Source organism: Diadema antillarum, unplaced genomic scaffold (genome assembly GCF_040938485.1).
Source record: "Diadema antillarum isolate AM-2024a unplaced genomic scaffold, OU_Dant_1.0 seq00000689_RagTag, whole genome shotgun sequence".
NCBI classification, from domain to species: Eukaryota; Metazoa; Echinodermata; class Echinoidea; order Diadematoida; family Diadematidae; genus Diadema; species Diadema antillarum.
Window position 1 is genome coordinate 1,078,123 of NW_027271594.1, and position 15,677 is coordinate 1,093,799.

At 42.0% G+C, this 15,677-nt stretch overlaps 2 protein-coding genes across 2 annotated transcripts in view; one reads left to right on the top strand and one right to left on the bottom strand.

Moving 5' to 3' along the window:
• The window catches only part of LOC139737324 (inhibitor of Bruton tyrosine kinase-like), a 40,909-nt gene extending 39,441 nt beyond the window's left edge, over positions 1 to 1,468 (bottom strand). Inside the window, exon 1 of the mRNA XM_071647996.1 lies at positions 1,349 to 1,468. The gene's annotated coding sequence lies outside the window, so the exon portion shown is untranslated. The remainder of the gene's footprint in view (positions 1 to 1,348) is intronic.
• Positions 1,469 to 7,842: 6,374 nt separating this feature from the next.
• Positions 7,843 to 12,716, top strand: LOC139737325 (parkin coregulated gene protein-like). The gene is made up of 4 exons (XM_071647997.1): positions 7,843 to 8,022; positions 10,079 to 10,250; positions 11,930 to 12,079; positions 12,550 to 12,716. Exons 1-4 carry the CDS (start codon positions 7,843 to 7,845, stop codon positions 12,714 to 12,716), a joined length of 669 nt encoding a protein of 222 aa, XP_071504098.1.
• Positions 12,717 to 15,677: the final 2,961 nt, after the last annotated feature.

The window sequence follows — 15,677 nt, forward strand, 5'->3', positions numbered from 1 at the left end:
CCGATAACGCAAGCTCGATGGTACTCTGTCCTGAACCCCTTAAAATACAATCATTCTTTCAATTGTGCTGTGACATGTTAATGAAATAATAAACAACAAATTTTGAACAGGCATCCACAGCCACCGGCATTGCAGGTAAGTCATAAATATGTACACATACAATGTAGGTTCTACGTACATGCACATAGCTTTAACTACATAATACATAGATCTAATTGTTTGAGCAATTAGAGGACCACAACCTAGAACGCTCTGTTTCAATATCTTATAAAGTATGGTTCGAAAAGCATCTAATCTATGATTATTCAGGAGTTTGTAAGTGAACTGCTTCTCAGCTCAACTCTTGAACTTGTTCACATCTCAGAAAAAAAAAAGGTAAATTACTCTGAATTAGCTCTAAAAGGCTCTACAAATACATTCAAAATGCAGTCACAGAACAAATCAGTTTCTAGCTCCAGCCAGTACAATATCAAATGAAACAGAACATACATTCTGATTGCTTGGGCTACGATGAAATAGGTTCAAATCTAGTTCTTCAGGTTAAATTTAGATAGCTAACGTTAGAAGTTTAAAAATTGTAAAAAAGATCATTGTATTGACTATTGGAATAATGGATGCCCAGTCTTTACTTTGAAGTTTAATCTGGCCACCACCTCTTTATCAGTACAGCAAGCAGGGTAATTCAGTCCAGGGTCGATTACGCAACTGCGACCTCTGCGTCAAGACAGATTATTCAACAAGGTACGGGAGTCTAGACTCACAATGAATGGACATTATCATGGGCATGGCTAGTAATAAAAAGCTAGAATCTATTCTAGACTAACAGTTAGGTAAACTTTAACGTTAGTACAAGTAGGTTAGTCAGGAGAGTTTGCCTTTATTGATAAATCAGTCTGCATTTTTAATAGTAATATCTTCGTGCGTCGAGCAAATTTATATAATTTATGTAGGACCTAATATTAACTGATGTTCCTACGCTGTTCGAGATTAGTCTGGCTTCACGGAATCCCTCTCCCAGTAGAACCAAAAAAGTTTTAAAAAAAGATTTACTAATTACTCCACCAGACAGACGGGTTTTTCTGCCTATGCTACGCAGGTAATTTTATAAGCTAGGCTGGCTGGCCGGGGTATGGCCTGGCTACTGTATGTGAATGTACGCTACTACTCTTTAGCTACCCCGCCCTGCCTTGCCTCCGGCGGAGTTCGCCGGCGGCAGTGCAGTGACAGTGGTACTCGGGCATCCTTTCGGCAGCCGCCGCCGGCCCAGGCCGGCCCAGTCCCAGGTGAGTGTTGTTTCAGTCATATTTCACCGCCAGAGAATTCAAATTTAATGAAAATAATACTGTACCTGGTCTATTTCAAAAAGGTCCCTGAAGAGGAAGTAGACATGAAGACGACGAAATGGACGACCTCAAATTTTGCTTCCATTTTGCAACTAATCAGACACGTAATATCTGGCGAAAAGAAGGGTTTGGTCAAAGGTCATGAGCAAACGAGCACACGTACGTACACGCAAACGCACTCGCGGACCGAACGTTGACGTTCAAATTGCGCTCGCAAATGCTCCCACATACAATTCTAAATTTGTATTGTGCTTCACATGCTCGTCAAATGCGACCTGCATGGAATCCTTCAAGAATGATTGGGCAAAGGAGCACTGCCGGGCTGTCTGTGTAGGGACAAGAGGGCCAAGGGGATGCGTTGGCATACGACTATAAGCTAGTATATTCAGGCCCTTATTCATGACTTGTATAAATCGAATATATTTTGTTTTTAAGATACATTATTTTGTCCATATGGACGTGTATATCCATTCACAAGCCCCTGGGAGCTGGGGGTGCTGGGGGTGCTGCAGCACCCCTGACTTTTTGAGCAGCCGGGCATAGCACCCGCCTGTGAAAAATAAAAGTTGGGGTGCTTTTGCACCCCCAACTTATATCTTTTTACAGGGAAAATTGCTTGTTTTTTTTAATAGAAAATTGTCCAAATATCCCACCAAAGTGGGCATCAGATTGCTGAATTTCACTTCTGAAAATGCGAAATCTCCATGAGCGTGGGAGGGGTATGCCCCTCCCACGCAGAACAAGCTTATAAGTGCAGACAGCACTATTAAAGCATTTTCATTGTCCCTGGATATTTTGCTTTTCCTACTTTTCTATTGTTTTTTTTTAAATAATGCTACCTGAAGGGCTCACTTGCTGAATTTCAAATCTAAAAATGCAGAAGTTCCCTCAATTAGGGGGAGGGTACCCCCTTTAGGAGAGCATCGATGGAGCGGGCAGCATATCATTTTGCCCCCCCCCCCCCCCCCAGTAATTTCCAAGATGTGGATTTTTTTTTTATTCGACACTGTCCCATCACACAAAGTGTGCAGCAGTCAATTCTGAAATGCGAAATCTCCCTCGTATTGAAGGGAAATACCCCCTCCCACGATATTTTCCTTTCTATTGTAGAATAATGCAAAAGTTTCCTCGTATGCAGGGGTGCGGGGCAGTTGCCATGATATTACCCCCCTCCCAATGATTTTCGGGATGTCGGAGATTTTCTTGCTTTTTGTGATGGAAACTGTCCAAATATTTTACCGAAACTGTGCAAGGCATTGTTGCAGTTCAATTCTGAAAATATAATGGATTTATACCCCCTTCCACATCCTCCACCTTTGGTCCTTTCCCATAAGATTGACATACCTCCGAATGATTCTTTTATCAATAGATCTGTCATTTCTGTTGAAAAAATGCAAAAGTTTCCTCGTGTGGGAATATAATATCCTCCTTTCATTTAGGCCCTAACCATTTCCCCGCTTAGTTCCCCTCCATACGTTCCATAGACGCAGTAGTAGTACACTTTGTGGATTGATAATTTCCCTAATTCCACCAAAATGTGTTTGCGAGATAATGTCAATTGGATTCTAAAAGTGCCACAGTTTCCTCGTATCAAATAGCATCAATCCTGGAATAAAAATATTGGGTGGGAGCTATGCAAACACATCACTTTGCCCCCCCCCCCCCCCACGATGCGGTATCCCCACGATGCGGAAACATTTCTTGCTTTTTTTTTAATAGAAACTGTCCAGATATTTCACCAAAAGTGCACAAGATCGTTTAATTTCAATTCTGAAAATGGAAAATGCCCCTAGTGTGGGAGGGATACCCCCTCCCACACCCTCCCCCGTTAGGCCAACTTCCATCCACTTAGTAGACTTTTGAGATCGACACTTTCTAAATATTTCATCAAAAAGTGCGCACCAGATCTGTCACTTTAATTTGAACAAATCCAAACGTGCCAAAATGTGGGAAGGGGATATTCTCTTTCAGTTTACCTTTATTCCCCTACTACATTTAGTATGCTTATGCTTCTTTGACAGTTTTTCAAATACTCCATCATAAATGACTATGTGTAGAACCAACATATTTTCATTCCAATCCTTAAGATACAAAGGCTCTCTCGAATGGGAGGGGTTAGAGGACACCCCCTTCTAAAACCCTCCCCCTTGCTGTATTAGCCTCCACCCCTTGCATTGATTATGGCTACATTACATAACATATTAAGTCAAAAGTGTGCGCCAGAAATTCCACATCTTTGAATCACAATCATAAAGATGCAAAAGCTCTCTCATGTAGGAAGGGGATACATCCTCCCACATCCTTCCCCCACTTGGTCTCCCTCCATAACACTTGTCTGAAACAAATTCCAGGATATTCCACCAAGATTTTGCATCAGATCATTGTACATTGTATTTCAATTCTAAAAAATGCAAAAGCTCCGTCGTGTGAGAGGGGGCTACCCCTCCCAACCCCGCCTCCTCATCTTCCATACATTTATTACACAGTAATGATGCACACACAGAACAAGAGCTGATTATACCCCGATTTAATGGTCATTCACATTTCTGTGAATATCCATTTTTCATGCTTTTTTTTTAAATTTCACCAAAAGTGTGCACCAGATCGCTGAATTTGAGGTCTGAAATCTCAAAATCTCCTTCGTGTGGGAGGGGGATACCCCCTCCCACACCCTCCCCCTTTATGTTCCCTTCCATGAACTTATACAAAGTGAAGATCCACACACACGAACGCTGATACAACTTTCAAAATATTCCACCAAGAGTGTGCATCAGATCATTGTATATGAATTCTAAAAATGCAAAAGTTCAATCGTGTTGAAGGGGTCTGGCTACCCCTCCCATCCTCGCCTCATCAACTTCCATACAGTTATTACACAGTGATGACGCACACCCAGAACAAGAGCTGATCTAATGATTTAATGGACATTCACATTTCTGTGAATATTAGTTACCTTTCATAATTTTTTTTTTTTTCATTTCACCAAAAGTGTGCACCAGATCGCGGAATTTCAGGTCTGAAAATCCAAAATCTTCCTTGTGTGGGAGGGTATGCCCTCCCACACCCTTCCCCCCTTAGGTCCCCTTCCATGGACTTATACAAAGTAAGACCAACAAACGATTATCTAATACAAAGATGGGGATAGTCCACCAAGATTGTGCATCATATCGTTGTAATTAAATTCTACAAATGCAAAAGCTCCGTCGCATGGTAGCCACCTCCCATCCCCGCCTTATCAACTTCCATACAGTTATTTCACAGTGATGACGCACACACGGAACAAGAGTTGATTGTAACCCAATGTATTGGTCATTCACATTTCTGTGAATATTTTATTTTCATACTTTTTGAACAAATTCACCAAAAGTGTGTGCCAGATCACTGAATTTTAGGAATGAAAATTCAAAATTTCACCAGGGTGGGAGGGGATACCTAATCACAGTGATGACGCACACACGGAACAAGAGTTGATTGTAACCCGATTTAATGGTCATTCACATTTCTGTTAATATTTTTTTTAAACTTTTTAAGAAATTTCACCAAAAGTGTGCACCAGATCGCTGAATTTCAGGTGGGAAAATTCAAAATCTCTCCAGTGTGGGAGGGGGATACCCCCTCCCACACCCTCCCCCATAGGTCCCCTTCCATGGACTTATACAAAGTGAAGACACACACACACGAATCAACAATTCATCCATGAACATAGTCCACGAGTATTCACTTTTTTTTATTGAAGAATTTCAAAATTTACCACATAAAGTGTGTTGAATTTTACTAAGAGTGGAAAAGTTTCCTTGTGTGGTGGAGGGCTTTCTCACCTCGTTTCGATGTCCTCATCCCCTCCGTTCACCTCCCCCTGCCCCCCCCCCCCCCCCCCCATTTACTGAAACGCTACTATATTATGATCCGGCAACCGAACGGGTGGGTCAGGGGTTCAGCACCCCTGTGAAAAAAGTTGCTCCCAGGGGCCTGTGAGACCATTCAATCTCAACGCTTGAATGCATTCAAATTTGTATCGCATCACTTGCCGCTTCGTTGGTTTTCTATAATGAGTGAGAATCTCGCTTGGTAGTGTAAGAGTTACTGGAGTACTGTTTTTATTATAGTTACATAATGATACAATGTACCAGTAGCTGTAGGAGAAAGTGGGAAAAAAAAACGAACCCTTATCTTCGTGAATTGCCCTCACTGTACCTATAAACAAACGACCGCAATTCGAACTTATGTCCAGTTAGGAAGTTTTATGTCCAAATCGAGAAAAGAATAAAATCAGATCTATACGTTTTGTATGATCAATTTGCTGAAAAAACAAAGGAAAATATTTGTTTGTGATAATTTTGATACTGCTGTTCTGAAAATATTACTTCTTGATATTGCAGTATATACTATTGGAAACTTTTTTTCTCTACTTGTTGATGCCCAGCTTTGTGAATTAAAAAAAAGAAGAAGAAGAAGAAATGAAAATGGCAATTATCTGTTTTTGCATTCATAAAACTCCTTGTATGTTACTCGATTTGTAAAGAGCTGTTTGTATGCGTATACTTGGTGTGACCACTTTGGCCAGGGGTGGTATTTTATATTACTATTTATCTACTATATCTTACAGTATATTATATCTACTATCATATCATATCTACTATAATAATTATATATATTCAGCACGTTATATTTTCATTTCCAACTATGCTTTTTTATAAACCAGCATGCATCCCGCACAGGTGCGACAATCTATGTCATAGAATATTTAAAGTATAGGCCTATAAACTTTTTTTTTCTTCTTCTTCTGATTAAGTCTGCCTCCTTCAATAGACTGAAGATTCTTGCAGACTGGTGCTATTTACATTATAATACAATTTATTTACAGATATTTACAAGCACATAGAAAATTTGACGAAAATAGCTAGCCACTGTGATCAACCGTTAGACGGTTTCGAAATGATACCTCAGATGGCGCTGAAACAATTTCTGACGACAGGGAATTCCAGTTCCTTACAGTTCTTGGGAAGAACGAATGACGATGCGATTCAGTTCTCGAATATGGTACCTGATGGGAGTGTGGTTGCGAGGCTCTCGTCAAGTGAGTAGCCTGTTTGATAATATAGTCCTGTGCTGAAAGAGGAGTAAGATTATTGTGTATTTTGTACATCATGATTAGCCTGTCATTTTCTCTGCGCTGTTCCAGAGTGGTCCAATCAAGTTCTTGTAGCATTTTGGTGACACTCGAGGTGTTACGGTAGCGATTTAAAGTGAATCGCGCAGCTCTTCTCTGGACCATTTCCACTTGGTGGATTAGGTTCTTGGTAGATGGGTCCCAAACTGTGGAAGTATACTCAACAATTGGTCGAACCAACGTTTTGTAAGCTGTGGCTTTAACGTCAGAAGATTTTACGCGAAGATTGCGTTTTAAAAATGCAAGCACGTTATTGGTTTTATTGACAGTATTGTTGATGTGTTGGGTCCACTTCAAATCAGATGATACACGTGTTGCATCTTTCGTCTTTTCCTGGATATTGTCAAAACCTTACACTTATCTGTGTTCAAATCCATCATCCATTTTTTCGCCCAGTCACCAATTTTGTTTAGGTCCTCTTGAAGATTTTGCGTATGATGTTGGTTGTCGATTGTCATGTAGGAAATTGCATCATCGGCAAAAAGGCGAACCTTTGACGCGAGACCATCAGGCAAGTCATTGATGTAAAGTAGAAAGAGGCAAGGCCCAAGAACCGACCCCTGAGGCACTCCAGATCCTACCGCTACTGGAGAAGATTTAATACCATCCAAAACGACCCTCTGACTTCTTCCATTGAGAAAACTTTGAATCCATTTCAGATTTTTCCCCCTGATACCGTAGTAGTCCAGTTTACGTAAAAGCCGCTCATTTTCTTGACGAATATAACAATCTTCAATTACTGAAAAGTATCAATTGCAGGTCCGACTGAAAAAGAGATGGTCACAAAAAAAAAAATCAAAATTCATGATCACCCCTCCCATATCGGCCAAGAACATTTTGCAAGAGCACTCCATCCTGATACATGTATCATGAACTCTAAAATCATGTCCTATTTCACAGCACAAACGATGATAACGATTGCTTGCTATGATGTAGGTCATGATCTTTGGGGTTCATTATTTGCGGCAACACAAGTGCTGCGCGCGCATCTTGGATAAACAATGCGGTGCATCCTACGCGAATCTTATGCTTATCAACTAGATCAAGGCGCGTAAAAGTGTACACCACCACTACGTCCGGCCACCGGCACCAGTTTTTACTTCTACGTTATGTAGTCCTTGCCGAGATAGGGGAGAAGTATAGGCCTATCTACGATATGTTCCACTAGATCTGTCATTCTTAGCATACATCATTTGCATAACATGGGATCTACCACTCTAAAAGAAAAATTGCTATAAAAATCAGTGATTTATCATCAAGTTATCTTCTGATCTCGTTTTGAAGTCAAGACTGTCTACATCACAGCGCTCAGTGGTAGCGAAAATAATTATGTCTTGTCGAAAGAGGATTTCCAGGAAGCACCTAGCTAAAGAGCGGGCTTATTTTCTCGACGAGACCGCCACCAGTAAGCGCGACAAAAAGCCCACCATCTTCAGGAAACTGTACAAGCGAGGGGATTTACCTATTGCCATGGAACACTACGGCATGGGTAGCAAGATATTCTGGAAGGTAGGTCCCAAACATTGACAGCCACAACAAAAAATGATTTACAATTTTTGGACGCGTCTATAGCGTTTCTCGACTTGATTTTTAGGTACAGGAAAAATAAAATGTGTGACCTAAATTGTCTTTCCCATCTTTTGTATTGCTAGATTTCTTTAGGATAAAAGACAATGCTTAACATCTACGTTACTTTCTCGCAAAATCTTTCTAGACACTGAATTAAAATGTAAATTTGTTATCATGTTTCACCGTTAAGATAATTTAAAGAAAGAGGGAAAATCCAACAGGGATTATAAGCTGCAAGGTTTGTTTGTTTAAACCTAAAAAGGCCGGGGTGGGGGGGGGGGTTGAATCAACCCCCCCCCAAAAAAAAAAAATAAATAAAAAATCGCGACTACTCCGCCGCGCGACATTTTTTGACCGCGCCGTTCGCTGACTTTTTGCTTTCAAGTCTCGCACCATTTTCGCGAAAATTGCGATACCGTTACGACGCTGCACGACCGAAAAAGGCTCAAACACGTGATTTTGTGTATAAAGTCTATTATGCAAATGGAGTTTTCCCTTCTTATTCATAAAAGTATGATTATTTTCACTTTTATATGCTGAATTCAATTAATTTTAGCATAATTATGCTTGAAATAGGTTCTGTCATAAATTTTGTGAAAAAAGTGATAAAACAAATGGTCGTAAAACAAAGAAATACATACAACAATAAAATACATAAGAAATTGATTTTGATACAATTTTTTAAAGTAGACTGCATTGTTAGGAATGCTACAAAGAATGTTATCAGCAAAAATTAGGATTCTATGAGCTTTACTTTCTGATTTAGAGCAAAATGTATGATCTTATACATTATATTAGCATAATTGATTATTATGAAGAAAATTCCATTTCATTTTGTTTAGTTTGGTAGATTACGCCAAGGTAATGCATATGCCAATTTTCGTGGCGATTGCGAGATCGATGGCCGAGATCTGGGGGGGGGGGGGGGGGGGGGGGGGGCGGCGGAAGGTTTCAATCAACCCCCCTCCTCCCGGCCGCAGAACACCCAAAAAAGCCCGGCCTGGTTAGGGTTAATTGTTGTTGTTTTGGGGCGTAAGGACTTGAGACATTTCTTTTTTTTTCCTCCGATTTATCATTCGATTAAAAACAAACAGACTCTATACCAATCACCAACTACCATCACATGGCTTGCACCAGACGAAAGAATACATAAGGTGTCACCACTTTTGCCCCCCTACTTTCTGTACCCAGAAATTGCTTGAGTGTATATAAGCGCGGTAAGGATTTGTTTTTGCGCTGAAGACGTTTTTTTTTTTTTTTTTTTTGGGGGGGGGGGGGGGGGGGGCTTGTCAGCTGAAGAAATCCGGATGTGGCACCTGGGCCCCATTTCATAAAAGATGTTTAGGATAGCAACTCTTGCTGGAATGGCAACTTCCAATAGCAACAGCCAATCAGGAAGCTCGATTCTCGTCGTTACCATGACAATTGCCATCTCAGCAAGAGTTGCTATATCACATTTTTAAGAAACGGGGCCCAGAAGTTGCGCTGTTCCCACAAAGGCCTTTTTTTTTTTTTTTTTTTTGCTTGTTAGCTTATGAAACCCGGAAGTGGGCCCCCATTTTTGAAAACGAGGCGCCGGCGGTGCATTACATTCTATACTCGTGCCATTTTCACATCTTCAGCTGACGTGCGGCTGTACATCGTTCGTCTATACCGGTATTTCTATTGACAGGGGTCAATTATGGTGGATTAACTATAACATGATGCTATGAGGGGTTGCTATCTAGGCCTAAACGATCGTGTGTGATGCGTGAATACTCACGTTTGCTTCTTATTAATATTTTTGTCTGTTTTCGCCACTGGCTAGCGATGAAGTAAACTAACAGACACTCATGCAGATTCCTGTTCGTCTTTATAAAAGATCCCCATGAATTTGTCTATAATCAAGTGACAATGCCTACCTTGTGTCGTTCATGAGAAATAATTATGATTTCAGTCTGTCCTTAATTATATTATGTGTGTTTGGTGCCTTCTTCACTAATTTCTAACCGCACAGAGAGAGATCGAGCGACTTGACTATCACCACTATTTGCCGCTCTTCTTCGAAGGGCTGCGAGAGACTGAGCACCCCTACGACTTCTTCGCCACCCGGGGGATTCGGGACCTCCTGGAGCACGGTGGCCGCAAGATTCTTCCCGTCATACCGCAACTTATCATACCGATCAAAGGTGATCGACGGTGTGAACTCACCCTTTATGGGCCAATGAGTCGGAACTGTGCACAACTCTCACACACAAACATAAAATGTGGAGGTGTAAATGTGGCACGCATGAGGGTTAAGTGTTCGGTTTCAGATTTTCTGTATATTGCTACTCTCTAAACAAAATAGAGTGAAAATATTCACTCTTGAAGGAGTGAATACAAAAAAAGAGTGAATTTGGAGTGAAATTGGAGTGAATTTGGAGTGAAAATGTTCATTTTCATTCATTTTGGAGTGACCTCAGGGATCACTCCAAGATCTTCAAGTGATCCCTGAGGTCACTCTAAAACGAGTGAAAATGAACATTTTCGCTCAAGATTCACTCCAGTTTCACTCTATATTCACTCTTTTTTTGTGTGTGTTCACTCCTTCAAGAGTGAATATTTTCACTCGATTTTTTTTAGAGAGTATAGGGCCTACTTAAACTGGTGCATGCGTGTGGGATAATAAACCCCATGGCCGCGTTTCGTAAAAAAAATGTTAGGATAGCAACTCAGTCACTCAGGAAGCTTGATTCAGGAAGCTTGATTCTTGTTGTTACCATGACAATTGCCATTCCAGCAAGAGTTGCTATCATAGCAACTTTTTCTCTTTTTCTTTTAATGAAATAGGACCTAGGGAACGGGGCCTTGTATCGAGTTAAGGCTCATTCTCATGGGATGTTTCATCAGATGTGGATCAGGATACTGTAGTAAGCAGAAATGAATCTGAGTACGGCAAGCAGCCAGATAGGGAATCCAAAGAGAGCCTGATCAGTGGTTAGCTAGCTCTGATTAAGTATAGACAAGAGGGGGGGAGGGTATACATGTATGTACAAAACATGCCATACAATCACCGGCCTGTGCTGTTTCGCAGGAAAGAATGGTTTACTGCCCTGGGCCCTGTTGCATAAAACCCTTACCGCTGGACTTACCGCTCCTTTCTAGCGGTAAGTCTTCAAATTAGCGGTAAATTTTAGAATCCTTGATGCTGATTGGCTGTGATGCCTAATTTTGACGGTAGTTACCATTGAAATTCAACGGTAAGTTTTATGCAACGGGCCCCTGGTCTGATTCGCTCTGAGCATAGCGTCGTCATGTATGCAGTGTTAGCAATGCTCTATGACCAGAGGGCCCTCTATCATTATAATATACTCCAGTATTTCCTCGTACCCATTTCTACACCTGGATTGACAGGGACACCATGGGTAAAACATCTCGCCTAAGGACGTTTAAAACACTGGTAATAGGACTCGAACTGGGGACCCCCGTTGAATACCAACAGTCTAAGGGGGAGTTGCCCCCTTAGACGAGCTGCAATTGATTTCAGAGGATTTGCATATGATTTGGCCTACATCCTTCCTGCAATAGAATTGAATGTATATTGCAATTGACTGCAGATTTGCAATAAATTGCGAGACTTGCAATTGATTTTTGGGTGATTTGCTATTGATTGCAATTTTCTTTGCAACGCTCCCGAAGAAGAATAACACATCAATGACAACGATACACGATCACTCTCTCAAAATTGTCGATGCAAGATGCTTCGATGCGATACTCTTTCACAAATGCAAAGGTAGAATGTCTGCATTCATTTTACATCATCAGTGGATGAATTACTCTTGAAGTACAGATGTCATAAATGAATTGAATATTGTTCTTTATTCAGACGCCCTAAACACACGAGACAAACGAGTTATCTGCAGCACGCTGAAGGCCCTACAGCTCCTTGCCACTTCGGCCGAGTTCGTTGGGGAGGCGATGGTTCCATACTACCGTCAGATTCTGCCGGTCCTTAACATCTTCAGGGGATCAAACTGTAAGTTGTGAGCATGAGGAAATGAATACCTAGAGTAACTGAAAGACAGATTTGATGAAATATGTATGGTATGCGTGTTGTCTTCTAAAGCGGACAAGTTCACTTAATTGATTTAAAAGGGAATGCACTCCATTTGGACTTGATCTATGTTGCCTGAGCCTGCGATACTGATTTGAATACTCATTATTTACTGAAAATCATAAATCGAAGCCATTCTAATTGTTTTAACCTCATTTAAATGCTAACATTGACAAACCATAAGGAACACGAGTCCCTGTTTCGCAAAAAAAAATGTTCTTCTACGAGCTCTAAAATACTGTGCGACGAAACATAAGATGTTGATTCTAATATTGCTACAAATTTGCTTTGTTTGAGAAAGATTCCCCTTCCCCCTGGGGTCTTGTGGGCCAGTGTGATCTTGAGAGTCTGTTATATTCACACCCTCTTGTTTGCCTGTCTCCTGTTTGAAGACAATTCCGGTGATGGGATCGAATACGGCCAGCAGAAAGGCTGCAACCTGGGCGACATGATACAGGAGACCCTCGAGGTGCTGGAGCGACACGGGGGAGCTGAGGCCTTCGTCAACATCAAGTACATGGTCCCAACCTACCAGTCATGCATGACTGTGCAGGAATGATTGTGAGGGGCAACATTACCTATTGCACGTGAGCGTAGGTGAAGTCAGCACTCCATATTATACGGCCCCTGGACAAAAAAGAAGAAGAAGAAGAAGAAGAAGAAACTACAGTTCTTTCATTCTGATCAGAATAACGTATCATTGATTCTTCACCTATACTTATACGAATGGAATGAAATGGAATGAAAGTCATTATCACATTTTGTATTTTTCGTGCGAACTTATACCATCATGACACTAGGCTTGAATCTCGTCAACTGGACCTACTTAATGAATAGACAGTCTAACACTTCATCCGAATCGCTTCCTCGACTCACTGACTGCTGGCAGACAATCACTGATGTAAGATCGAAGGACGATATAAGGGTCACTATTACGGAATCTATACCACATTGTCACCGAAAAGAAGAGATCACTAGCTATCTCGAACTTTTCGGGTCCGACAAGACAAGGAGATGACATTAAAGATCTTGTCACCTCGACCTCTTGAGGTCTGAGGAAGCGAAATGTAAAAACATTAGGGTAGATAGGAAGCTTTTAAGTACAGCTGTACAACAATGTTATATATCGAAAAGACAGGACGATAAATTGCCTTCTCGGCCTTTTCGGGTCCGGAAAAGCAAGTCATTGAGATAGGAGATCTCGTCATCTCTACTTCTTGAAGTCCGTCTTCCTCGACATCTCGGGCCAACCCCCCCCCCCCCCCCCCCAAAAAAAAAAAAAAAAATGGCGAGAGGACAAGATCCGAGAGATCCGAAATCTCGTCTTCTCGACTTCTCGTGTCCGAGAAATTGAGAAGGCAGGATATGAATATGAGACGCCATCAGGAATTCTCGTATGGAAGCTTGAAAGTGCCAACAAAATGACGAGATAAATTCTCGCCCTCTCGACTTTTCAGGAACGAGAAGGCAAGAGGGCGAGTTGTTAGATCTCTCTCCTCGACATCTGACAGGGTCTGAGAAGGCTAGATATGATATCTCGTCAGGCGAGTCGTCAGATCTCGTCTTCTCGACAGCTCTGGTCCGAGAAGTCAAGAAGACAAGATCTGACATCACTCTTTCTCTCTCTTTTTTTTTTTTTTTTTTTTTTTTTGCTTTCTCATACTCGAGAACTCGGACAGTCAAGATCTCACAAATCGCCTTCTTGCTCTCTCGGACCCGAGAAATCGAGAAGACCGAGGAATTATCTCGTCTTCCTTGGTGGCATTTACAAGTTTCCGTAATCTCGGATTCGAGAAGTCGGGAAGTTGAGAAAATACGATCTCCGATCTCGTCTTCTGCCTGTTTGGAACCGGGATGTCGAAAAGGCGAGGTGTCTCGCCCTCTCACCTTCTCGAACCCGAGAAGACGACTACCCAGGTAACATGCCCATATGGGTTGCATATGGGCCCAATATGGGTTTGAATATGGGTCCCACATGGGTATGCCCATATGGGACCCCTAGGATTTTGCACCCAAGATTTACATGGGACCCATATGGGCGATCCCAGATGGCCCATATGAGTTCCCGCTGGGGCCCATGTGGGTAATGTATGTGGTAAATATGTGGGCACTATGAGGGTTTTCCCATATGGGCTTTAGCTGGGAAATCATCATGGGTCCCACATGGGTATGCCCATATGGGGCCCCTAGGATTTTGCACCCAAGATTTACATGGGACCCATATGGGCAATCCCAAATGACACATATGGGTTCCTTGTGGGACCCATCTGGGCAACATATGTGGTAAATATGTGGGCACTGTGTGGGTTATCCCATATGGGCTTTAGCTGGGAAATCATCATGGGTCCCACATGGGTATGCCCATATGGGGCCCCTAGGATTTTGCACCCAAGATTTACATGGGACCCATATGGGCGATCCCAGATGGCCCATATGAGTTCCCGCTGGGGCCCATGTGGGTAATGTATGTGGTAAATATGTGGGCACTGTGTGGGTTATCCCATATGGGCTTTGTGTGGGGTTTCATCATGGGTCCCACATGGGTTCGCCCATATGGGGCCCCTAGGATTTTGCACCTAAGATTTACATGGGACCCATATGGGCGATCCCAAATGACACATATGGGTTCCTTGTGGGACCCATCTGGGCAACGTATGTGGTAAATATGTGGGCACCATGTGGGTTATCCTATATGGGCTTTTGGTGGGGTTTCATCATGGGTCCCACATGGGTATGCCCATATGGGGCCCCTAGTATTTTGCACCCTAGATTTACATGGGACCCATATGGGCAATCCAAAATGACCCATATGGGTTCCCAATGGGACCCATCTTGGTAATGTATGTGGTAAATATGTGGGCACCATGTGGGTTCCCCATATGGGCTTTTGATGGGGTTTCACCATGGGTCCCACATGGGTATGCATATACTGGGCCCCTAGGAATTTGCACCCAAGATTTACATGGGACCCATATGGGGGATCCAAGATGTTACATATAGGTACACCGTGGGTCCCATCTGGGTAATTTGGCTAACATTTTTGCAAACGGTGAGTTTACCATATCGTGTCTTTAACCTATGGAACAGGCCTACCTCATCATGATTAACCACAGCTTGCCCAGCGGCAATGGCAGGAGACACTGGCACGTTGAGTTGATGGAAAACTGACACCAAACCTCTGTTATGAGCAGTCCACTTATTGTGTAGATTTTGTGTTTATTTCTTCGATGAACAGCCCTAGTAAGGTGGCACATCTTCGAAATCTACCTAAATACCATGTAAACATACTGTAAATACACTGTACATCCACCACCACCAATGACCTACACATAGAGAAGTATTATTCCCCTCAATTCACTCTTGAATGTATGTAGTCAATAGATCAAGTATCTTATTCTCAAAGTGAATATACAAGTACAGTGTATTTGTGCATTGTTCTAATTGAAAACTGTTGACCTGTGTCCCTCAGCTGGATATAGGCATTCATATAATATTACTTGATAAACAAGCGTAAAAGCTA